At 34.2% G+C, this 26,760-nt stretch overlaps 1 protein-coding gene across 1 annotated transcript in view; it reads left to right on the forward strand.

Annotated features, from left to right (window-relative positions):
- LOC124640290 (sodium/calcium exchanger 1) overlaps positions 1–26,279 on the forward strand; it is a 139,749-nt gene extending 113,470 nt beyond the window's left edge. Inside the window, exons 4-9 of the mRNA XM_047178003.1 lie at positions 14,554–14,702; positions 15,112–15,211; positions 18,507–18,605; positions 19,060–19,218; positions 22,827–22,998; positions 23,384–26,279. Of these exons, the coding sequence (XP_047033959.1) occupies positions 14,554–14,702; positions 15,112–15,211; positions 18,507–18,605; positions 19,060–19,218; positions 22,827–22,998; positions 23,384–23,588 (884 nt within the window). The 3' untranslated portion in view covers positions 23,589–26,279. The remainder of the gene's footprint in view (positions 1–14,553; positions 14,703–15,111; positions 15,212–18,506; positions 18,606–19,059; positions 19,219–22,826; positions 22,999–23,383) is intronic.
- The last annotated feature ends 481 nt before the right edge of the window (positions 26,280–26,760 follow it).

Genomic DNA, 26,760 nt, shown 5'->3' on the forward strand with positions numbered 1-26,760 from the left:
ATGTTCGCTAACTGTTTTCTAAAGCCGCGTACGCACGTACGAACAAATTTGTTGCGTTACATGATATGCAACAACTTGGTTCGCACGTGCGTACCACTATCGAACATCGAACACTCTGTTCGTCAAACATGTTCGCGGCGATCCTTGTAGTGTGTTCTGTATGGACGGTGTTCGAAGCGCTTTAATAACTTCACAATCGACCACTTCCAACGGCGCCGTCATGGCTACTAAGATAGAGTTCACGACTGTTGTTCGCGAACTCGACTCGAACTATGTTTGCGTTCGTGTTCGAATATGCCGTCCATACGTACGAACCAAATGTTCGGGTCTGGTGTTTGTGTTCGCTATGTTCGTGTTCGTACGTGCGTACGCGCCTTAAGAATTTTTTTGCTTAAAGATATGTGGGAGGGTGAAGGGAGCCATTGATTTTAGAGTTTTGAAAGAAATGAAGACTGAATCTAAGAATATCATTTTGGAAATGTGATCTTTTGAGAAACTGTGTTAAAAAATGTTAAGTTTTATGAACGAATCTTTTTGATTTTGACGTTTTATTTGAGTTTTTAGAAAAGAGTAGATAAATCTTACAAGAAAGTAGTAGTTAGTAGTAGTTAGTAGATAAACAAGAAAAATAAAACTAAATAGGTCGTTCCTAATAAATGGCAACGTTGCGTCCATTACAGCAGTTTGCCACCCAGAATGGATTGACGTGATAGCCACTTAGCCACTTACCTGGCCGCTAACATTATTAGCTTGCTGTGCTCGTCCGACCTACATTATAGCGAACACCTTCCAATCTTATAAGATATCGATTACATGAAGAAGCAATAAAATTGGGGCAGATAATAATATCTACAATAAATAATCTATATTGTGAAGCTGAAGAGTTTGTTTGAACGCACAAATCACAGACTACATACTAGTCCTATAAGAAAAAAGTATTTCAGTGTTAGATAGTCCATTTATAGAGAAAAGCTATGGGCTACTTTTTATGTGTGTGCGTTCAGAAGTTCCCACGGGATGCGGGTGAATCCGCTGGCAGAAGCTAGACTAGAAATAAAGTAGTATATTATGGTAATTGATTGGAAACAATTATATTGAAGAATACAGTGGAGGTTATTTTACCTTTGTTAACGATACTTAATAAAGCATTTATTTTTAATTTGGTGATACAGTCATTATATCCATGACATGGGTAACATCAGTCTGTTGATAAAAGATTCGTTCTCAAAATAATGAGATTTTTGTATCTGACCCAAAAATACTGCTCGCAAGTGTACAAAGCTTAATGATCCGAGATATCAGTTTGTGATCTTTCCAAGTCGACTCTTTTAGATATGGTATTCACAAAATGTGTTTCTGAATACGCAGAAATATGGTTGGAAAGACGCAATGTTATATAAGCAAAAGATGGTAGGTACATTTCATAATATTATGATGTCATTGTATGACGTTGTAATAGAAACTGAGGTATGGTATAACTCCGATGTTCAATTATTTATTTGTTAAGTAAGTAGATTGGAAGGTGTTTAAGGTAAGTTTGTGCGTTTGCTTGTGAATATTTTTCAGATGCGTTTAATGTTTGCAACTCACGCTGTATATACCATAGTTTTTATATGTTTTATGTATGAGTATTTAATGTGTATGCACGTGTGGTCTGGTTATTTAGTATTCCGATATCGGCATCAATAAAACATCTTTTGTTCCACCATTTAAATAAAGAAAAATGTTTGTGCTGAAATCGGAATACTTCAGTTTTATTTACATTTGCTTACAATTTTGATCAGAATTCAACGAAAGTAAAAAACACTGAAAATGTATTGCTAACTTATTTGAATTAATCTGACTTTTCCCTTGTGATAATATTTGGAAGCAAATGAATTTTTTTACATGTCAATTTGTTTATTACGCTCCTTTTGAAGGAACTCAAATGACTTCTAATTTTTGTAAACTTGTGTTAAAAGCGAATGTTTATTTTGTCACCTATTAAAAAGCAATATAGGGAAGGTTAACGTAACCTATTGGATTTTTGGTTTTAAATAATATGCCATAAAAATTTTATACATTTTATTTTACCCGTAGGTGTAATTTTTCTTCACAACTGTTATTCAGATTTATGTAAGAAAAAATATTCAATGATTACAGAAATGACGCATTTACGCATACAAATTATGGCACACCCACTTCCGCGAAAAAAAACATCTACGCATTATGCATAATTGTATGTTATTGCCGGGTCAAGCCGAAATCGCTTTGTGAGTTTTAGAAACTTTGACAAAGCAACCCGAAATTGGTGATTGATTCACCCGTGCATCGGAGAGCACATTAATGTCGGTCCTGCGCCTGATCTCTTTCCGGTGGTGTCGGATTGCCGTCCCATCGCATCGGGTTATGAGAGTGAAGGAATACTGAGTGCACTTGTGTCTGCGCAAATGCTTGCGCACTATAATATCTATTTCCTGCGCAGTTGGCTAATCTCCTTATATGAGAACAGCCGGCAATCGGCTAGGACGCCATTATTAATTGCATATCCAATGCACCACAGAACAATAACACCAGAACTATAAAACAAAACAAAATACGCAATTCATCACGACTGCGTTCAGCCAATAATATTTCACGACCAATATCGACACGGATGTCGCTTACAAAGTGTTAATCCAGCCATTACGAACAATGCCTAGGTATTGGATGAAACCACAGATTAATTGAAGTTTCGCGTATGAAATTGGTCCTTTTCAAATTGAGTGTAGTAGTTTGTCAAAGGATTTAATTAATATTTATATAATAAGTATTTAATTACGACTATGTGAATTTTAGGTGTAGAGTGATCATTATATGCTGTATGTTTAATTTAAAGCTGTTAATTTTTTACGGGATTCTGGTGGACTGATTATAGATAATATTAATGTGTAAAGTTATTTTATGGCAAGCTGGGTGATTGGTCATTTGATTGTACGCTGCTTTAAACGAAGTTAAAGTACAATGCTGTGCATAATTATAAAGCTTGCTTATTATGAATTACTATTGGCTGTGTTTCGGATGGCACGTTAAACTGTAGGTCCCGGCTGTCATTGAACATCCTTGGCAGTCGTTACGGGTAGTCAGAAGCCAGTAAGTCTGACACCAGTCTAACTAAGGGGTACCGGGCTGCCCGGGTAACTGGGTTAAGGAGGTCAGATAGGCAGTCTCTTCTTGTAAAGCACTGGTACTCAGCTGAATCTGGTTAGATTGGAAGCCGACCCCAACATGATTGGGAAAAAGGCTCGGAGGAGGATGATGACTTATTATTAAATACAAGAATTCCAAAAATGCTAGAAGTGGGTTCTGTCGGTTATCCTTTAACACGCTGTCAATTTTTTTTATATCCCAAAGCCTGTTCAGTAAAACAAAATTACAAATTAACAAAACCATTATCTAACCAACGAGCTATTACTTAATGAAAAAGCCATTCTTTTTGAACTTTTTTAACAGAGAAAAAGCCTTAAAAGTCTGATTGATCTCTATTATGTGAAGCCCTCTATATACCTCTTACATGCAACCTTCTTTCTTCACTATAAAAGTGATAGCTTCTTCACAAAACACAAGGAAATCACGCGCCACTGACCAAAAGATTTTTATAAAGAAAATCAAACATAGCCTTGGGTTGACTTGATTTATTTGATCTTTGGAGACCTTTCATGTAGGTGACAAATACGAGGTTATGTGAGATAGAAAAGTTAAGGATCGCTGTTCAAACGAGAAAAGATGGGTAACTGTAGGTGTATTATGAAGGTAAGGATATATTATAGAAAGTAGATTTTTCAACGCGATTTTTTTTATACGGGCTGGGGAACCGACTCGTATCTCTTTTCTATACATATAATTTTTCTGATGACGCCAAGGCTTGCGATCGCAACTAAATATTTTGACTGGAATGGACAAACGACCAGGTGCCTTCTACTATTTTGTTTATCTTACTTTTTATGTATTTTCTTAATACGTGCATTCTTACTAAATATGCATCGACTTTCACTTACCTATGTAGATAAACGAAATACTACGTGATCTTAAAACAAACTAGCGACAAAATGTATGCTATATTCTTTGTATTTCTCTGCTTATTCCTACGGGAAAACTTCTGCGGTGTTTTTTCGCAAAACTGTGTGTAAATCGTTTATTATTTCCTTGACCAAAACGAGGAAAAGTCGCGTAAAAAAGGTTAAGTTTTCCGCATTCGCTGCACGGAATCCCATCAATCTATCAAAAGTTAGTGGATTGGTTTTTCTATCTCGTTTGTTTAATTTAGATCGGTATCGTGGCAATGTATTATGGGTTTACTGGTCTAGTCTCAAGAGCGTGGTTAGTATTTGTTGTGGTAATAGCATTGGGAAATGACTTGGTGACCTAGTGGGTAAGAACCAACCTCGTGAGTATGAGCGTATGGGTCCGATTCTATTAAATGCAAGTTTTATAAGTCTGTATATAAATACTTTAAAAGCTTATATATTTTTTAACGACGTAAAAAATCATCAAATGATCCCTCCCCCTGTGGGTTAGCCGCGATGAGGGAGTGTCAGACTCTTACTGAGTAAAAACCGTCGCGTTCCGTCGCAGGCTTCTCGCGCGAATATCCCGCAGCCCCGGGTTCAAAGTGTATCTTAAACACCAATGCCACCAGGCTGTTATTGAACATCCTTGACAGTCGTTACGGTAGTCAGAAGCCAGATAGTTCACCAGTCTAACCAGGGGTTGCTCATTATATTCCCTAACATTTATATTGATAAAATTACATGTATATTTCAAAGGCATATTTTTAACATATTACAAGTCCAATTTTAAATCTTCTTATCCGTACAAATCCCAAAAGCCTTGACCACATTTTCGTCCACGGGAGCTCATAAAAACTTAAACTTCAAGGTCCCCCCATTAAAGAAGAAGGTTGGATCCCAATAACCCAGAAATCTGAGGGTCGAAACATTATGCTGATCTTGTAAGGAACCCACGTAGTCGCCCCGTCTACTGAATATTTTATAACGGAACCCTAAATTGTGACGTGAGGTTTTTTTGAAATGTATTTTTGGTACCTAATATTTTTTGGAGTTTGAATGCTGTGGTTTTAAATACTGGTGCAGAATTAAATTTTTGAATAGGTAAGATAATCTTGTATAATTTCAGAATTAAAAAGAAATAAAAACTAATGGACACAAAAAAAAGTATATACCTATTTAGTAAGTTTTACTTACAAAATATAATGTCGTTCCATAGCCAAAATCTTTAAAACAGATAATAATGTCGCGGGGCTTATACCATCATAGTCAGAGTTATTTTTTTTGCATAAAAAATAGTAAAGTTCGATTTTATTTAGGACTATAGACCATTACAATGATAAACATAAGTAGGTATATGAAATTCAAAGAATTCCTAGAACTTAAAATATGGAAAGAAAGTTTCCACAAAATTAAAGCTAAATCTTCCACCAACTGTAACATTAGACATGAAATAAGTACAAAAGTACTAACTAAATAGAACCCAACTTTGCTCAAAGGCACTTCTAGTACTAAGTACTGTTAAACCAGAGCTTTGAAACTTACCCTAGAATTAGTTTAATAGCGGAACTTGCTACTTTCGAAATAAAACATGTTATTATTTCAACACTTCGTGGAATTAACACTTTTCTGTTGAACTGTACTTTTGAAACTTGAAATTATTACGGTATTACTTTTGCTTATTATTTTTGAAGTTATTTTTTTGTGTGAAAGGGGTTTTACGAGGGTTTTATCTGATTGTTGAGGAAGGGTGTTTAATTTTTTTGCGAATATTTCTTTTTTCGTGATTGTTATATTTACTGTAGGAACATTCTTCAGCAAGAAATGCAACAAATTCGAAATTAAATGCAACTGTATGCACAAATATGCTATTTACTATTTAGTTTTATCCGCGTTCCGTGGTAACAACTCCACGCACCTGGATAAAAAGTGGCCTATATGTTATTCTGATATAAATAATCTATATGACTGTCAAAAGTTTTATCTAAATTCATTCAGTAGTTTAGTCTAACGCGCTTTCGTTTACTCACCTAACCGTATCGGTTAACCAATTGACTCTAAAATTAAAATAAATGGTATACTCTTCTAAGTTAAACCGCAACAAAAATACAAGATTCAAAACACGTGTAATCCTTACTTTAGTCGACATTAAAACACATTTATTCAGCACATTTGGCGTCCGCAAGAAAATAAAGAACGCTACGTATTTGTTATGCAAACCGTCACCTTTGAATTATTTAGCGAAACATTTTATTTGAGACTTTCAAGAAATTATTTCAGTTTTATCTTTGACTTTGTTTATATTACTTTTGTTTGTTTATTTAGGTAGTATTTTTCATGATAATTATCGAGGAACGGCGGCACACTCAAACGAGGGAAATAAGCTAAGGCAAATAATTATGTCTTTCATCTTTTTTTGCCGATTCAGTACCTTTTTACAAGCTCTAATTTATACATACCTATTGATTTGTCAGATTTATAAGATCGGTACATAATTAAAGTTTTAATATCAGTACATACTTATAGATTTAATCAATTGATTGTTTCGACTTTATAATGTTATTTTTTTTCTATCAGTTTGTGGTAAAAAACAAACACAATTTGGAGTTTGCCAGATGAAGTCATTTTGGTCCTTATAATGGAAAATTTAGTTTAGCCTTTTAGTTTATCTAGCTAGAAGAAGTAGACTATAGGTACCTACACTAAGTAGACGATAGGTACTGGTAGGTAGGGCTATAGGTAGGCTATTAGAAAAAATATAGTTAGTATAGTGATCGCTTAGTTATTAGTTTACCTTGTAAATTATATATACAGTAGTGGATATAAACAATCAGATTTATTTATATTTTAATCCCAAAGGCTAAATGATAAAAAAGACTCTGAATAAAAGGCCAAACAAAAATCTGAAGCTGCTTTCGCGCTACATTGTGTAGTGAATGCAATTTAGAAGGACCAAGAAATATATATATTTTCTTTAAGTTTATATTCAAAACAGTTGAAGAATAGATAAATATTATGTAGCCTAGAGTATAACTTGAAATGCATGCCTATGATTGTCTCAAACCTAGCAGCATGCTATTTAGAAGATGTTTTTTTGTTTTACTGTAATTCTGTTGATATACTTTATTAAAATAATGTGGGCTTTATGTACCATTGAAATTAAACCGTCTGTTGTGTTTTTTTTTCTAATACCATAATTAGTATCTTGTACCTATAGCAAATAAACCTTTAAACCTATTCTATATTGCACAAGATCTTGCTAAACAGCACCCAACTATTATTTACACTAGCATATTACAGGTAGCAAAATATTTTAGACCAAATAGAGGAAAAAGGCTCTTGATTGCCAACAACAGCTCTTTTCATAAATATAACTATACCGCTCTGAAGTTGGCTTCTAGTGACGTAACAAAAGTCAACACTGCATATGCGAGTCTTTGGGCTAATTTCGCAGCGGTAAAAATAGGTGACACGAACTTTTATTCTATGTTAAAAGGACACAAATGCACCTAAATATATAAGATTTAACACTTAAATCCTTTTTTATATGACAATAAACTAATCTTCTACACACTTCTACCTCTAACCACTTCTTCTACTTCTTGATGTTTATTTTATATTCTTCTTTCTTCTTCTCCTTTCTGCTTTCTGTCGTCGGAACTGTATCTATGTGTGCACAAGTAAGATTTGTTCGTTTGTTACCTTTTTTATGCAACCGATTTACTTCTGTAGAAGACAGATACATCACTCTTCTGGCCGTATTTTTTCTTTAGGTCTGTTAAGAGAATCTATTTTTATATAAGGGATGGAATATGTATTTTTTGAAAATAATAAAACCAACTTAGATCGTATACCTACCATTATTGAAATCTAATATCAAAATGACGTATAAAGAATACAACTAGGTATGGGAAAAAAGATTAGCCAGTATTGTGTATCAGTCTTCTATAGTCATTATTGAATGGGTCACATTAATGCTTATTATAATCTATTAGATTGGCTTTCAGCTTGTAGTAATTCTATCTTACTTATAAGCATTAAAAAGAAAATAATGTATTTCTTAATTCCACCTAGTCATATCTACAACCACGATATTTATATTAGTAATATTTAGATCTTAGTCCTCAGTCGATCTAAGTCAACTTCAAATGGCGAGTTTCTGGTTTTATCAAAATTTCTAAAACTATAAAAGAGCGCACTTACGCAAAAAGGCGAGAAAGGAGTTTAGTTGGTCTTATTCCAATTTCATAGTCATTACTTACTTGTATGAGCCTGTTTTACTGAGTTATTTTACTACTCATTTTATTATTTTACGCCAGTTTAGTGTTGCCTCACAACGGTTTGTGATTACGATGTGATGATTACGATTGTGCAGTACGATAGACAGAAATAAAACCCATTAATTACAAAAATAACAATAAGTAAAGTATCTACCGATACTTACAAATCAGTTAGTCCGGTTAAATAGTTATATAATACTTTTTCCTATCACTTGAAAAAAAAATGCCACCAAAGGCATAAAAACGGAACCAACCCACAAAATCGAGCACTTAACACCATCGAAATAATTCACGATCGATTCCGGAATCGGTAATCGGTATCAAAAAGTCCCGATCGTATAAACCACGTTAGTCGTTGGAGCCGCGCAAATACGTCGCGCCGCGGACCGTGAAATTGGTGAATCGGTAACACGGGATACGTGTTAATCTAACTTGTAACCTAGATTATTATGTTCTGGGTATTGATTCTTATGTTCGGTTGATAGAGAGTATTAAAAAGGGGACTACATTTTTTTGGTTCGGGATTCCACTCTGAGACTTATCTGAGCAAGTTTGAACCATATTCTTTGAGGGAGAACTACGTGACGAGCATTCGTACATTAATTACCACGCTTGCTCAATGTGGGTTGATGATTTCGGACTTTTTAAGTAGTTCAAGCTTTCCCGAGATGTTTCCCTTCACCAGGCATTGATGTCCAAGATATACTTAGAAAAGTCACCTTTGTACTTTCGTGGCCCGGAATTTAAGCTAGCTCTTATTCTTTGACACCAAAATTTCTTAAATTAGACTGTATACCTACATTATACAATTGATGGACCTTACAAAATTCATCTACACCCAAAATTTTCGCAAATTGAACAAGTAATCTCAAACGAACTTCCCCAATTCGTTACAAGCGACATAAATTTCCTTGTGTCAAAATTTCCCAGATGAAGCAACGTGTGCAATTAAAATAATTTAATTGCTGAATTCCGTAATCAAAATAAATTACATTTCCATTGGATCATCAAAGAGTTTGATTACATAAAATCAAAATTTAATTGCATTCGTTTACATTTTATCTGAAGAGGGTACATAAAGTGTTACGACTGCCAGACGTGACTGAGTTTTTATTATATTGTATTTTTGTTTTGATTATGTTGTACTGGCTTGTTATCCTTCAAGATTTGGGGAATTCTTTGAGCCATTTTGGGGAATATTTTACTTTATAGCGGGATAAAGATAGTCCAAGATAATAGGTATGCCTGTACTTTAAATAAAAGTTTGATGGGTTCATTCATAACGCAGCCTTTGATTTCCAAAAAGAGTGGTTGGGAACGGCCTGCGTCTAGTAGCGACTTCTCGCGATCCTTTTCTGGTAATTCCACCACCTCGTAATATGCTGCTTTATCTTGACAAACTTTTTCCCTATAAACATATGAGTCGATTAATTATGTCTAATTTATTGATCTGATGCTCGACTGATAATTCCGCTTTTGGAAATATCTATTATGTTATCATTTAGGTATGTTAGGCACTTCACGACTTTTATTTTACGCTTGGGCCTAATGGAGGCATCATATTGTATGTTTAAAAAATACATATATTAAAAAGAAAAAACAAAACCTCTTTCCACTATTGCCATTTTCGATACTAAAATGTAAGCAAGAAAAACACTAAACTGACATTTTATATCAAACTCTAATGACACAATCTCCACCTTACAAATGAAACACGACATGGTTTACGCCAAAACATTTTTCAGGCTGAAAATGAAAAAGGTAGGAGTATAGCCTACCGTTGAGATTTATCTACGCATAGTCAGCACAATTCACGTGCTCGTTTACTTTTTCGTTCAAAACAGGGTATGTTCTAACGGGCGTTCCGATCCCATATTCTATCTATCCCCACTATTATTATAAATGCGAAAGTAACTCTGTCTGTCTATTTGTTTGTTACACTTTCACGTCTAAACCACTGAACTAATTTCAATAAAATTTGTTACTGAGATAGAGTTGACCTTGAGAAAGAACATAGGATAGTTTTTATCCCGGACTTTTGATATAACGCGGAAGCAGAAGCTAGTCTTTATATGTATCTATCTCATCAAGTACTCAATAACTACAAGTGTAAAAACTATAGGCTAATCTCTATAAATAAAAATGAATTTTTGTTCGTTAGTCTGATTAAAACTCGAGAACGGCTGGGCCGATTGAGCTGATTTTCATTTTAAAATGTTTGTAGAGGTCCAGGGAAGGTTTGAACGATACGAAGTTCGCGGGATCAGCTAGTATTTAATATGTTTATAGCAACACAAATTGCAGTGCCTCAGGCAACTAAGTTCTAAAAACATACCTGGTTAAAAATACTCAACAATTAATATCTTCACTTCATTCGGTGAGGTTTTCATAAAGCAAAACTACTATGTACTTGAAAGGCTGTACTTGAAATGCTATTCGGCGTAATTTTCTGTAAAACAATAGGTCAGTTGTAACTTTATGATCTTATTTAAATACTAGCTTCTGCCAGCGGTTTCACCCGCATCCTGTGGGAACCTCTGCACGAACCCGGATAAAAAGTAGCGATAAATGAGCTATCTAACACTGAAGGAATTTTTCAAATTGGACCAGTAGTTCCTGAGATTAGGGCGTTCAAGCAAACAAACAAACTCTTCAGCTTTATAATTTAAGTATAGATTTAAACATGAACGAAATATTTTTTTTCCACACAAAACAGATATTGTGATAAACCTTGTTAAAATCACAATGAATCCTTAAAATATCGTGCAAAATGTAATGATTTCAATAAAACGATGAAAAACAAGAGACGGTAGTAAATAAGAACTACACTTAATTTTAATTTGTCAAATTGAGCGCGGCAGGCACTTGTTTTAATGAGCTCCAAATAATATGTTTTGGAAGTACTGACATTATCATAATGAAAATTCACAGTGTAAGTAGAAATAGCTTAATAATTTATTAATACTAGGTACTACATACATTTATTAATCAAGCTTATGTTACTGGAAATGCTGTTTTCCAATAAGACCATGTTCCATTAAGATACAGTTTTTCTCATTTGAAAGACAATTATAATAAGTCAAGTCTAGAAAAAAGTGTGTTAGCAAAAGCACAAAATACTTAGGACACATGATACATGGAAATAACTGTATGTAGACCAAACGAAAAAACAAAAAAAAAATGAAAGAGAAGTGAGAGAGAGTGAAGAGAAGTGAAAATGAGACTTAATTAAGAATTATCATAACATTTTTTCAATATCCATTTACCTAGTTGAAGAATGGAAGTTAAGACTAGCACACACTAGTTTAATATAACCTGCTTATTCAAGCCAGTGGAAACTAACCTCCTATACAAGCTGTTGATTTGCATCCGTGCCATACTCAAGGACGTAATTATGCTACTGATTCTCGACCCAAATCAACAAAAAAATTGGTACGTAATTTTTTATATTTTATTTTTTCGGAATTCCGTCAATTTCATCTAGCCGTATTTTAAACTTGGTGCGTGTGTTACTGGCCTTAAAACCGTGCTGCGCCCTCAAACAAACGCAAACACAAAGCATACGCAACCATCATTCATAATTTTAATTCATAAAATTGGGTTACTTCTGAAGTACTACGACATTAAAATGACAAAAAAAGCAGTGCATATTAGCTATTTCCCGTCCACTGCAATTCCAATCGATTATTTACGTATTTTATGTCTTTCTCCTAAAATATGGCACAAATGCAAATCAACACCTTGTATTTCCCTCTATTTACAATAAATAGCCCCTAAATAAAATACACTAGTATTCCAAACTGATATATGTAAGTACTCATCTACTCACTATTCTCAACGTTACTCTGTGAAGCACTGGAATACGAAATCAGGTATCAGTCCTCCTACTTAGATAATTGAAGTAACTGGACACGCCATTGTCGTGCTTTCTTCTCTGTCAAAAGCATAAACACCCCTCATATTCAAGATTGAACCTTTTGCTTCAGAGATAACGTTGAAAAATCATGTGTGTGCTGGAGTTAGTACATGTGTGTGTCAATTTTTGAATGTGTATGGGTGCAAAATCCATAATGCGAAATCTTCTAAGTAAGCAGAAGACGCCTTTCGGCTGACATGACGATGAAGACGACGACGTTTTTCGCATAAAGGATTTTGAGATCATACCGGCTCCAGTCTGTTAAATGCTCTTAGCCCTTCCAACTATGTTTGACATATTAAATTCAATCCCCGTAGGTTATATTTTCGGGTAAAAATACGTTTTTTATTTCGATTTCGCGTTTCTGATGTGAATTGATTATTCTGTTTATTGGTTTCGTAGAAAGAATAAATAAAACATTGAGTTTGGTCAAGAAAGTCAAAACTAGGTCACGGTTTTGTATTTCTCTTTGTAACATTGTAATCTGATTGTGTAGGTGAGTAGGTATCGAGATAGGTGTTATTGATATGAAAGTTTATTCAATTACTTTTGCTAATGTTATGAACGTGCAAGTTTTTTTGACGCCAAAACTACTGAATGGATTTTGGCAAAACTTGGTAGATAGTATAGCTTATATACCAGAATAACATTTACGCTACTTTATTTTCGGATGCAGGCAATAATTTATACACTCTGACTCAATACCGAACTCATTTATATTATATAAAAACCAAAAACATAAAATTTACGTAGCAGAAAAATATAAGTTTCACTCCCACCAAAAGGTCAAGAAAAGTTTTTCGCCTTTTTTAATTTAACTTAGACTTTTATAGGTAAACTGAACTCGTTGTGGGGAAAACTTTCAAGGCTTTTACTTTACAGGTTTAACTATATTAAAAGGTCAAAACGTGACTGGTTTAAAATATCCCGAAGGAGAGAAAATAATAGTTTACTTTCATTGTATTTTTAAACTCATTTGACATAACAGACAAATGACAGCATTAAAGTTTCTGCACACATTGGAACATTTTTTTAATACCTCTATTTTAATCAACGTTTTTAGTCGGTCTGATACTGGCTGAATACCTATTTTTTAAATGTGCGTACCTACTACCATTCATCTTCATATTGATATATGAGCCCAAACAAACTATCGGCCGACTAAAAATACTGTGTGTGGGTACTCTTAGACCAAGTTTACGCAGCAGTTTCAGCAGTTGACTACAAAAGTCTTCTTTTAGAAATTAAAAAATCGTGATATTTTGTAAACTTCTCACAACTTCACATGTTCAGTTGCATTTGTAACCACCAAAACACACTGTAATGTATACGACAATATAATATATCCGTTTTATCTCGGGTATCCTCATGAAAACTGTCCAGAATTTGAAATCCAGTCATGTATTGCTTGCATCGTTTGTTTAGGTATGCGGAAGACATGGCTGAAGCTGGTAACTTACTTATACTGGCTTGTGAAGGGAACAACACTTGGAACAAATGTTTAAAAATTGTAGGTAGTAGGTAGGTATATTTAAGTATTATACAGTTCATAACTGGAGTGTCTAATTCTAAAGATAATAGTGGAGCTGTATTTGGAAAACAATACCTATATTTATTTTTAATATATTTACAATATATTTACGTTTAAAAATAGAAAGGGTTAAGAACGGCTCAAGAATAGACATCGCTGGTTAATTTATTATTACCTACCTACTTATATTATTAGAACTTTTGACGTCAACATTAACATCTTCAAACAAAAACATATTTAATGAAATTAAACACCAATATGGTCGATCAAGGTTACTGAAACAATTCGTTTGATCTATTGAATAATGTCTAACAATTTGTCATTACTGATGGTGGTTTAGGTTATACTATTTATAGTCCAGTGAGCTACGTTTGTTATTTTCTATTATAAGAACGAAGTTAAACCTTATCTACTACCTAACTATTATAGAGATAAGTATATAAACACAATTATGTTAAATTACTACATTTTTGACAACACAGAGATATTTGCCCAAAAAAAATCCAATTGGTTACAAGAAAACCAGAAACTTGCAAAACCTATGCTAGACTTATCCAAAATTAAACCAAAAACCATTTATTACTATGTGTTATACAGCTAGGAACAATTTGATTAGATTATGCATTCCAGGATGCAGGTAAGATTAAAATCAAAATAAACGCTCAAAACTAGCCTAGCTAAAAATAAACCATACCCATCTTCGTTAAAAACCAGTGAACCACTTGACAACATTTTGAAATAATCCAAGACCCATTTTTTTTCTCATTTCTTCAGTTCCCTAATTTTCTAATTTGATCACAGATGATGACAACCCCGTGGCTACTGTGAATGAAGCTAATCATCTGGCAACACTACCGGAGGAAGAGGCAGTAGTCGCCATGATGGGGTTGCCAAGAGCTGGGGAGATCACCAGAGCTCAGCTCAGGATTAAAGAAAGCAAGGAGTTTAAAGTAAGTGATTTGCTTGAAGCTTTGGATGGTGTTATAGCGAATCGTGATAGCAAATCATTTGACAGCCCTGCTGTATTTATGCAATTACTCTCAATGATAATACCTAAGTCAGATTTTTAAGATAACTTTGAAGTCAAGGTAATCACATTCTTGTTTCAAAATTGATGAATTCTACTGATAGCCAATTGTTTCAAACTTGATGGGCCCCAGAGAAAAAATGAAAAATAGTTTACGAGTCTTCATAAAATATCTGTACAAGTAATAATATTATCTTTTGAAAACGAGGTCACCTTACAGACTTGAATTTGTTACAATTGAGTTTTCATCAACGTTACCCTCAAGTACCTCATTACCATCTAGTTTGAGATCATTATAACAATAAGTAACAATATTTTCTATTTTGTTTCAGAATACAGTAGACAAACTAGTACAAAGAGCAAACGCATCAATTATAATAGGCACGTCTTCGTGGAAAGAACAGTTCTCGGAAGCGTTGACTGCTAGCTCAGGTATGTTTAGGAAAAGAAATTTATGGAAAATAATAGTTTAAAAAAAAACTAAAAAACACGCTTTTTATAGAAAACCGAACTAAAAAATAGCAAATAAATTTTAATGAATTTAAATTAAGAAAATAGTGTTCAAAATTTCAATGAATATAAATTAATAATAGTGTGAATACAAAAAAAAATATTTAAAAAAGCGTGGGGTGCTTTTTAAGGTCATATCGAAATGAAAATCACTCTACTCATATCTGTCAATAAAATATTTATAACTATTGACACCATGCACCCCACGCTTTTTTAAATATTTTTTTTGTATTCACACTATTATTAATTTATATTCATTGAAATTTTGAACACTATTTTCTTAATTTAAATTCATTAAAATTTATTTGCTATTTTTTAGTTCGGTTTTCTATAAAAAGCGTGTTTTTTAGTTTTTTTTTAAACTATTATTTATTTTCTACTTTTTAGTTTGGATTATTTATAATAGCTTTTTAATTTTAAACTATTGCACGACTCGTGATGCGAAGCATCAGAGAGTGCTTTACGATCGAAAAAAATTGTTCGCCTTATTTTGGCAACTATTTTTAGTATTATAGCCTTGTTAGTTAAAGGAATCAAGATATTTTGCATTTTCTGTTTTTTAGTTTGTTTTTTTTTTAAAGTAGATTTAGTTTTTTTTTAAACTATTATTTGTTTTGTAGAATTAAAATTCTCTTTAGTATACAAAAATTTTACAATATTAGAGAAAACGGCTAAAGATAATTATTGGAAATAAAAATTAATAACGAGTCCTGCCTTATCGACTGTTGTTTCCTAGCTAAGCTACTAGGTGATCTGCTGACCTACTAGTACACAAGATGGGGTGATGATAAATAAAACCTCCTCTGTGCACTGTTCTAAGCTGGTATATTAAAGTCTTACAAAAAAAACATTTTGTCTTGCTTGTAACGAAACCATAGCGCGCATTTAAACGCGACAACGCCATCTATCGAGCGAGAAGGAAGCATTCAAATGTTAGTCGCAAACATACCGCCCACCAAGGACGTTACTGAAGGAACGTCCTTGGTGGGCGAAAATGAACTAAGGATGAACTATACTTAAAAACATTTGAACTACATAATTTGCACTTGTACTGTATACATTAAATTCGAACAAAATTTACACATTATGACTCATATACAATGAATATATACATAATAAATATAACAATTTGACCTTATACTAACAAAGTTTAAATATGAATAACAATATTATCTTAAAATAATTAACATAGATATGGAAAGACAATTTAACAATATTGTGATTTTGTACATTTGATCTAAAAGTAAAGTAGTAAATATTTGTTGTATACTTACTTGATTTTAAACATATGTAAAGTGTAAATTTCTTCTAAAATAACATGCGTAAAACATAAAGCTTATTCAACTACGGGTAAAATACATATTTTGGATGTTGGTCTCTTGATGGTTGAGGATTTGGTGCGTAACGTGACGACACGGGTGATATTACGAATAGTTGTCACTATCCATACAAGTGGGAAGTTCTCATCAATACAAAGAATATGAGTCCAAACGAGGTATTTTACATATTCAGTTTATTTGTTTATTTACTCAGTTGTCGAGTTCCCTCGACTTTCTCTGGTCTCCATCATCAGGTCAGCTCCCAACCTTCACTGTTGCATAGGTTTTGTCAATACAAATAATTTAAGCCCAAACACGAGGTTTACATATTCAGTTGTCGAGTTCCCTCGACTTTCTCTGGTCTCCATCATCAGGTCAGCTCCAAACCTTCACTGTTGCAAAGGTCTTGTCAATACAAATAATTTAAGCCCAAACACGAGGTAGTTTACATATTCAGTTGTCGAGTTCCCTGGACCCTCTCTGGTCTCCATCATCAGGTCAGCTCCAAATCTTCACAGTTGAATAGTGCTTTTAGGCGTACACCTGAGTGTCAAGTTTTTACCCTATGTATGCCTACAACTTTCGAAGGTTGCCCTCGATTTCTCAGGGTTTCCATCATCAGATCCTGACCTGATGACTATGGGACCAACTGGCAGCTATTCCGAGTCGAACAAAAAAAGAATCACGTAGATCGGTCTATAAACCTCGGAGTAATCGATGTGTATGTGTAACCTCCTCCTTTTTGGGAAGTCGGTTAAAAATGGAATAATTTTATCAAATTAGTGTATTGTCATCGGTCCTCAATAAATCTACAAAGTTTGAACAAAATCTGGCCGTTTAAAGTGGGTCAAAATCGCGCCCAAAGAAGTCGGTTACAAACCTACAAACATACAAACATACAAACATACAGGTGAAGCTAATAAAAAGCGTGTAAAAAGTGGAATTATCCCAATGGTTAACGGGTTAACGGCATGTATGTGTGGTCGAGAGTGTAATACCCACCCATAGCAATATTATGGACGTGATCCCACTCTAGAATCTAGTTTTAGATATTGGTTTGGTAGGAGGGATTCTCCCCGTCTACTATAGCCATGTGCAATTCGCATTTGGTACTAAGATATTTTTTTAAAAGTACCATCTGATATCCGACTATCTGAGATCTCGGAGAGCACGGTTGACTATTGATTCTGTGCCGGATCTTTCTCGGTTCCTGCAAGATTTTACTCCCGTCAGACTATATACTAGAGAGTGAGATACGCTTATGTTATGTCCCAGTCCTTCCTTAAGAACAGCTGCCATGCCCGAAAATTGGAGTTAAGAATACTTTCATCATCATTCCTGTATTATGATTTTATGTTTACTTTGTACTAGTAATGTAACTGGCAGGAGTTGGTATAACTTAATTATCTCAATATTATGAGATGTCAGAATAATTAAATTATATTTATAGATGAGGTACTGGCAAACTTAAACTTAATGTTTGATTTAAACTTAACATACGTGAATACATAAATTACATTAGTTTGAAGTCTTTGAGTCAAGACTAAGAGATTATACATAGTATGTAGTTTGAATTCAGTAATGAAGTTAAATAATCTCTAATCTTTCACGGCTCACAGTTATCCACGACGTTAATAAATCAGCTCATTTTCGAAATTGCTCAAATATTTATTTGGTTTTAATGCCAGTTAGATTTCAATAATTACCTAAGTATACTTTAAAGTAGACACCAAGGATTGAGTAAAGGTGAAATAAAACATTTTGAAGAATCCTGAGCTTTAAAGTCTGTAATCGCCTTCCTAACGCTCGTTCAATCTCTGCCATATATTGCTACTGTGGGATATTAAATAGGCTCATCGCAAAGGTATCAACAACTTAAAAATGGGTAATATTTGTAGGTTCTGATGACCCTGACGAGCCACCTTCGTGCTTCGACTACGTGCTGCACGTCGTCACCTTATTCTGGAAGATTGTGTTCGCCTTGATACCTCCTACGGGTAAGTTATTTGAAATTCTATTAGAAGACTTTACCAGAAGTTCAACAATTAAGTAATTGAAAATCTGATCTATTTATTTGCAAGAAGAGATTTAATATGACGAAAACTACAATTACTGGTTTGTCTGAGTAGTTATTAGGTACTCAAAATCGACGCAAAAATCCAGCATTTATGAAAATAAATACTCTAATACTAACCTAACCTAACACAGTTTGGGCCTAGTTGCCATTATTTCTTTTACTAACATAATTCTAAGTTTTGTTGTTACTAACACAGTTTGGGCCTAGTTGCCATTAATAAACAAGTTTATTATATCTCAGTACTTAATGAATAACTTACTGTACCTTTATACATTTTCTGGCACATATCTTATAAAGTTGAAAAACTTGTTTCGTACGTAAAGTTTTTCTCTTCCCAATCAAACAGTCTCACAAATCAAATCTCCTCCCAACAGACATTGGAGGAGGCTACGTCTGCTTCGTAGTATCAATCGTCTGCATCGGCCTGGTGACAGCCGTCATAGGCGACGTAGCTTCTCACTTCGGCTGCACACTCGGCATCAAGGACTCGGTCACAGCCATCGTGTTCGTCGCGTTGGGGACCAGTATACCTGGTGAGTTCTACCTTATATTGATGGACATAAGGTTTATTTGCGTGTAGCGTTAGGTGAGGCGCTTGTGACGGTTTTAAATTTCCAGCATACCTGGTGAGTTCTATCTAATGTAGAAGAGTATAAGGTATTTTTTCGAAAACATCGCGTGAGGCGGTTGTGACATTTAAACATTTTGGCAGGGTCTTTTTAGTCCGGTGTCATTAACGGCAAACTATCTTATCATCATCTCCCAAGCCTTTTCCAACTATGTTGGAGTCAGCTTCCAGTCTAACCGGATGCAGCTGAGTACCAGTGTTTTACAAGGAGCGTCTGCTTATCTGACCTCCTCAACCCAGTTACCGGGCACCCGCGCACCCCTTGGTAAGACGGGTTATCAGACTTACTGGCTTCTAGTACCCGTAATGACTGCAAAAATGTTCAATGACAGAAATATCTGGTGAGTTCTGCCTTATGTAGAAGAACAGAAGGTAAATTTTCGTGGTAAGGCGCTTATGATGTTTTTAAATGTTGCCAGGGTTTTATAAGTCCTGTGTCAAAGGAGGCTGTTGTCATTAAAGGTGCACTAACTAATTAGAAAAAATAAAACCTGTATATAAAATGAGGGAGAGAAAAATAATAATTTTACGGCAGTGCGAAAGTTTTATTCTGAGTGACTTTGATCACGGTTTTTAATTAAGTTTTAAAACAAAAAAGTTTTATGAGTCTCCAGTCTTTACTTGACGGTCTAAAGAAGTCTATGATATCATACATTTTGTAATATGTATCACTTTGTTCATAAAACTAAAAACTATTCCGACATGAAAATGCTCCATACAACATTGTCCAATATTTAAAGCAAACATAATTTGCTAGATCCGCTTCCATACAATGTTTTCATGTTATCTACGAACGGTAGCTTGGAGCTATACTTGTGTTCTTAGCTAACAAACCGCTTACGATGGCTCCACAAGTCTTCGTACCAACATTGGATCCAACAATGTTTAGCAAACTATTAGAACATTGGAACTTTCGCCAACATTGGCCGTTCTATGGCAAATCTCGTCAGCAAGCTTAAAGCGAGTATGCGGTAGTGTAAAAAATATTTCTTCTGCTCCACTCGCACTAGCAAACAGTAGTAAATTGCATAAAAACAATTCTAAAAAGTCCGCTAAATTACGACTACATATGCTATACGTGTGAGTGTGTCGTATGTACCTCATCACATTAAATCCAAACATATACTTTATGATATTCTTTGGCGAATTATTAAAAAATTAACCTAATCCATTCGGTGGTTTGGACACAGGAGTCATTTTTCGTTTTCATCATTTACAACATTTTGTTCGCATACAATTTTGGTGGAACCTCGCCAAAAAGTTTTCGTTTGCTCCACACTTTAGTGCACATGTTGGCACCAACTGCCTTTGGACGAAACTGCTTTGAAAAGAGTTTGTCGGAAAATCTTTGAGATTTTTATAAGCTGCTCTTTGAAGATTTCTACGTGTTTTCGCTTTGTTTGGTTTGAATGTTACTTTTCTACAGAGACTTACGTTTCACGTGGTCTAATGGAAAAGTTAATTCATTTAAATCCGTATTTCGATAAGTACTTACGATTGCTTTCTTAAGAAATATTCTTTGGAGTAAAATGGAGTTATATCTAGTGATAGAATTAATAAGAAATATCGCTTTATCTAGAAGCCAATTATGCTGAAAAGGTTTCTGATTATGAAACAAAGGGCTTGTTTATTGGGGAGTGATAAATATTTATGAAAGATGAGAATAATTGACACTCGAAATATACTTACAGAAAGAAAAACAAGAATATTTATTTCACTATAAGCTTCACGATTTGTTTATTTAATATTGAGATTGACTGATCCTTGGGAATGATAATAAGTCCATTTTTTCATTATAATAATATTTTCTTCAGAATAGAATTGAAACCGTTGACAATTGCAAGTATGTTAATAGAAGACAAACAGACCTTTCACACCTATAAGGGTCGGTTTCCAGTTTAAATAGATGCAACTGTGCTAAAAGCCTCTATAGAGAACGTCGCATCCGAGAATCAAAAACTTGTACATTTCCATACAACAGTAATTAATCTTATATAAAGAGAGATAAAATATAATCCTGACGATGACATAATAATATGAGTACTCTGCAAGAATTTTGGCATCGGTGCCAGGATTCTCTAGAATAATCCTAGCGATATTATGAAGTACTAACATTATTTATGAGGTAATATAATTAATTATAGTTTCATCTTGTGGTAGTCCTTGGTAGTCCATTTTCATAAATTCTTGGATATATATAAGAAACGAAGAAAGATATATAAGAAACTTGATAGTAAGTGATACGAAAATGGAGAAGTAAAATGTATACAAAAATTATTAGTAAGTAAAAGGTTTTGTGTGTTCGTAACATTGTATTCTCTGAATCTACGGAACCAATATTTTAAATTCATTGACCAATAGACCTGCGTTATTATAAGGTCATGGGGCATATCATACCCAGGCAGTAGTTGTTACCTCAGGACAAGAATAAAACTAAGGATTGCTTATTTCTGTGTAGTTGAGAAATTCGCAATAGTGTAGATAGATAGTGCATGAAAGTTTATAACGTTATCACGGAAAAGGGATTTAGCTTAGGATTTAGGGAAATAGCTGAAACTAACACGTAAATAGGACACCACTATGAATACATGATATTTCTTATCTCCATATTATAACGTTATACACGATATAAATTGAGGTAAAAAAATCTTTAAAAACAAGCTTTTATTTAAATGCGCTAAAAATAAAAAAATAAACTTTTACTGATTTATGTTTTAAAAGCTTGTCGCGAGATTTAAGTACTCGTATTTACTTTCTTAGTAAAATCGCGACAAGCTTATAAAACATAAATCAGTAAAGTTACAGTAAAAGTTTATTTTTTTTTATTTTTAGCGCATTTAAATAAAAGCTTGTTTTTAAAGATTTTTTTACCTCAATTTATTTTATACTTTTTAGTCTTGATTTGGTAAAGTGCACTTTATTTTACTTGCCTGTCATTGGTTACCCATATGGATGGGATTGAAAAAAATAGGTTATTCACCATTTTGTAGCGGTGGCCATCTTGGATTTTTATTTCGTAAAGTGCAATGTATTCTACTAGTCAATCCCTTTCATTTGATACCCATATTGTATAGGTACTTTAAAAATAACTAGTCCGCCATCTTGTATATTTAGTCATGTTGGATTTAGGATGACGTCACATAGCTTAACGTGCATTGTCATCCAAACTAAACATGTATGCAAAATTGCAGCTCAATCGGTTGAGGGCAAGTGTCTTAAAATTGAGTTGTAAAATTCCACCCGAACACACATAGTTACATACATACATACATACATACATACATTGCAAGTTAATAAATAAATAAAATAAAAGCTTGTAAAATAAAGCCTCAACCGCAAGGCCATTTTCGAGGAAAGTCGGTGAACAAAATTATCTGAATGGCCAAAGATATTGGCTTGTTTAGTCTTCACTAGAGAATACATAATTTCTCTGTATCAGATTATTTGCACAGAATAAAGCTGCATCCCATACAATAATTATTATTCTTCTAATTTCCCTTTTTTTCTTCCTAGATACTTTCGCGAGTAAAGTAGCGGCCTGTCAAGATAAGTACGCGGATGCTTCAGTGGGCAACGTCACGGGGTCCAATGCTGTGAATGTGTTCCTAGGCATCGGGGTCGCTTGGACCCTGGCTGCTATCGTGCACTGGAGTAAAGGCGAGAGGTTCTATATCGATCCTGGGAAGTAAGTACATTGATAATACTATTGATCATGTCATCAAAAGTTTAACCCTTTTTCTAACGCAGCCGATTGAAAATTTCTTTTGAAACTTTTGGACAGGTTTATTTTTACCTGGCTTCACAGTTAGTACCAGCAGGCATTCGTGTAATGTATTAGCTTTCTTAACTAGAAGAGTCCGTAAGCATTAGTTTAAGGTCATCAGAAATGGTGGTACTGCTGTAAGAAAAGTCAGATCTGTGAGCAGTTCATATATTGTCCAACTTGAAAACATTTAAGAACTTAATGATAAACAGAGCGCTAAAGTATCAAGATCCACCCACATCCTTATCATTTTCTTCATCTCTTCGTCTCTAATCTTCACGAATCTAATTTACCTCTTCTCCAACAGCCTCGCCTTCAGCGTGACAATGTACTGCTCCGAAGCCTGCCTAGCCGTCTTAGTCCTCGTCCTCCGAAGACGGAAAAGCATCGGAGGGGAGCTCGGAGGCCCCAAGACTATCAAGATCCTCACTTCTATGTTCTTCTTCTCACTCTGGCTGATTTACCTCACCATGTCCAGCTTGGAAGCCTATGACGTCATCCAGGGCTTTTAAATGTCCAAATTCTGGTAAAGTTCTTAGAACTACTGAAACATTGGCCTGTTTCTTACGACCAGTTTGTGTTGGAGTATATGGAATGTCGTAGGCGACACGGTAAGGTTTGCAATAGTCTAAATATGTACCGTTGTCAGCGTTTTCAGATGGCTGTGTTAACAGCTGAGGTACGGGTTTGATTCAATACAACGAAATCTTTCTTAAAACTACGCAGATTTTATTAGCAGGAAACTCTTGGTAATTATATGGAAATAAGAATAAACCTTCAGTTCCTCAATTTTTTTCTTTTTCTTTCTGGTCTTAAAAACCTCGTAATCAGCTGCATCTGAATTCGCTCCATGATCTTTGTGCTCAAATGACTTTAGACGTCTCTCTTCCTTCTAGAACGATCTACTTCGATAATCTTGTATAACACAGATAATAAACATGATAAAGTAGCCTTTGAGGCTGTGGTATATAATAAATATATGGATAGATTTATCAGAAGAACGATTCTATGCGTCATTAGAGAGGTAATTTTGCTAGAATTTGGATATTATGTGAGTATACGCCTGCATTGACCAGGCTTGCGTTTTAAAGTTAAACTATGGAAAATGATTTTATTTAAAAAAAATATTTTTGTTACGTATTTATTCATCTTCTTAGTACAGATTTTAATAGGCATTCATTTCCTGGTAATTATAATGTACGGAAACTTTTGCAATAACGCGCTTAACATAAATAATGATCAGTTTTCATACAGATCTGAAACTTTATTAAAATACAACGAATTTCCACACTTTTATTGAAATAATATAAACGTACTCGTAAAGAATATATAAAAAAAAATATTTTACACACAAAACGCTTTCTTTGTCAATGCATGCGTTAAAAAGATCACGTTAGGCAATTTTCCATGTACCTAATTAAAACGTCAGACATCACCCGATTCTAATTAACGTAGTTAATTTGAAAGGTGATGACGTTTTAATAAAGTCAGCCAAGATTTTGTATACACGGGTTTATTTAGACATGCGATTAACTATATTAGACATCTGACGTTAGAGGTGTTACCTATTCGAATAAAATTATCGATAAAGATGAATATATTGAGTATTCGATTATTCGATCATAACTTTTATTTGTGTCGTAAAAAATCGTTTTGCTAACGAATGAAAGCCAATTTTTATTATGTAAATATTATAGGTTAGTCATAGAGTTACTTTTGTGTGTATTTAGTGTGTTGCCGCTAGAAATCGTTTCGTTCATGTAAATATTTGCAAATAACCAAATTATAGTGATGTTCAGTTTAATCGCCGTGTTTTTGACTTTGCTGTGATTAAAATAGTGTTGTGCCTATTCAAAATTATCGATAAAAGTTTGCGGTTTTGCTGCATCGCAACCACAAAACTAATAACGATAATGGTTGCCTTTTCAACATTAATTTGAACGATTCACGTTATTTAGTAGCTTTAATAAAGAACCGTCGTCAAAGTTAACGGTACACGTGTAATAATGGTAATAAGTAGTTTCAAGAAATTATGATTTAAATAACTAGGTACTTACATCCGCGGCTTCACCCGTTTGGCTAGTCATTTTGAAATGGTTATCATGATCAGCCTTTTTTATCGTCCCACTGCTGGGCACAGGCCTCCTCTCACACAGAGAAGGATTGAGCGTTCACCACGCTTGGTCAATGCGGATTGGTGAATATCTTGAATCGTAATAAAACTTTATTAAAATACAGCAAAAAAACGTAATTATAACTTTTCTAAAACAAAAGGAAGATAATAATTAGGTGCTCTAAGCTTAACATTGTCGATAAAGTGCCCGAGTCATTCTGAAGATCGCTTTAAAAAGAGATTTGAAAGTCCCATCTAAGTTCACGTTCCATAAAAGTTAGCTCGCTAGTTTTCTTACGTGACTCCATTCGGGAATAACACAAAGAAACAAGGAACTCTTTTTTATTCTTTCGAGCTGGTTTCGAAATCTTTCATATTCTATGACTTAACAAACTATGGGAGTTATTAAATTCTAGACAATGTACATTTTTATTTTAACATATTTTATAGAATATGTAAATTACATATTTAATAAAACTAACACTAACGGTATTTTTTTACGTACTTGTAAATAAAAAAAAGGAAACAACCATAAAAAAACTGTGTATCGCTTTCAGCGGATAACGTGCCCAAAAGGCTGGTAAAGAACATACCATCTAAATCTATACTAATATTATAAAGCTGAAGAGTTTGTTTGTTTGTTTGAACGCGCTAATCTCAGGAACTACTGGTCCGATTTGAACAATTCTTTCAGTATTGGATAGCCCATTTATCGAGGAAGGCTATAGGCTACTTTTTATCCGGGTTCGTGCAGAGGTTCCCACGGGATGCGGGTGAAACCGCTGGCAGAACTTAGTACCCAATATAACAATATGTATTGATATTACTATTGATACTAAATATAGAATCAAAACAACCTCAGCCTTGGTTTCATAAAATTAATATTATTCGACCCAATTACCAATTAGTCGATAAAACAATTCCATTTTCAAACATAAACTTATCGATAAAACAAACCGCAGAGTTTTGTCCAATAAATTCAACGAATCATATTTATGCTAAATGCTTTTATCAATATTGATTGTTTCCATGGAGAATAGAATGACTAGCGGAGGTACCATAACGGAAAATCTCCTTAGAAAGTAGCGCGCCAAAATGTGCGGGGGGACGAGGAACGTTACTGTCTTCGCTCTTATACGCCTTTTTTGGAACCCGACCATTCTTTGTAATACCAAAACTTGTTGACTCGTCTCAAAGAACCCGAAGGCCTCGTTAGTTCACTTGTGTGTGTGATCGTTTTGGTCATGCCCACCGTACTGGACCTAGGAGAAAGCACCTGACCTACCTGCATTATGGCATATCCGCTCATCTTTTCTTACTCCGATTGTTTCGAGTATTCTAGTCGAATAATGGAGCATTGCAGTGTCGGTCGAATCAATCAGATAACTTTGTGGGTGTGCAGTGAATTCAACTGCTAATGGACCGAGTTTTGTTTCGTACTTTGTTGGACAAAATGGGAGCGCTTTTAATCGGTTAACATCTATTCGATAATCAAATAAATAACATCGAAAAGTCTATCCAAATAATATAGCGAGGATTTTTTTGTTGGTTTCTTTGTACCCAGAAGGCTC

Source organism: Helicoverpa zea, chromosome 20, assembly GCF_022581195.2.
Source record: "Helicoverpa zea isolate HzStark_Cry1AcR chromosome 20, ilHelZeax1.1, whole genome shotgun sequence".
NCBI lineage: Eukaryota > Metazoa > Arthropoda > Insecta > Lepidoptera > Noctuidae > Helicoverpa > Helicoverpa zea.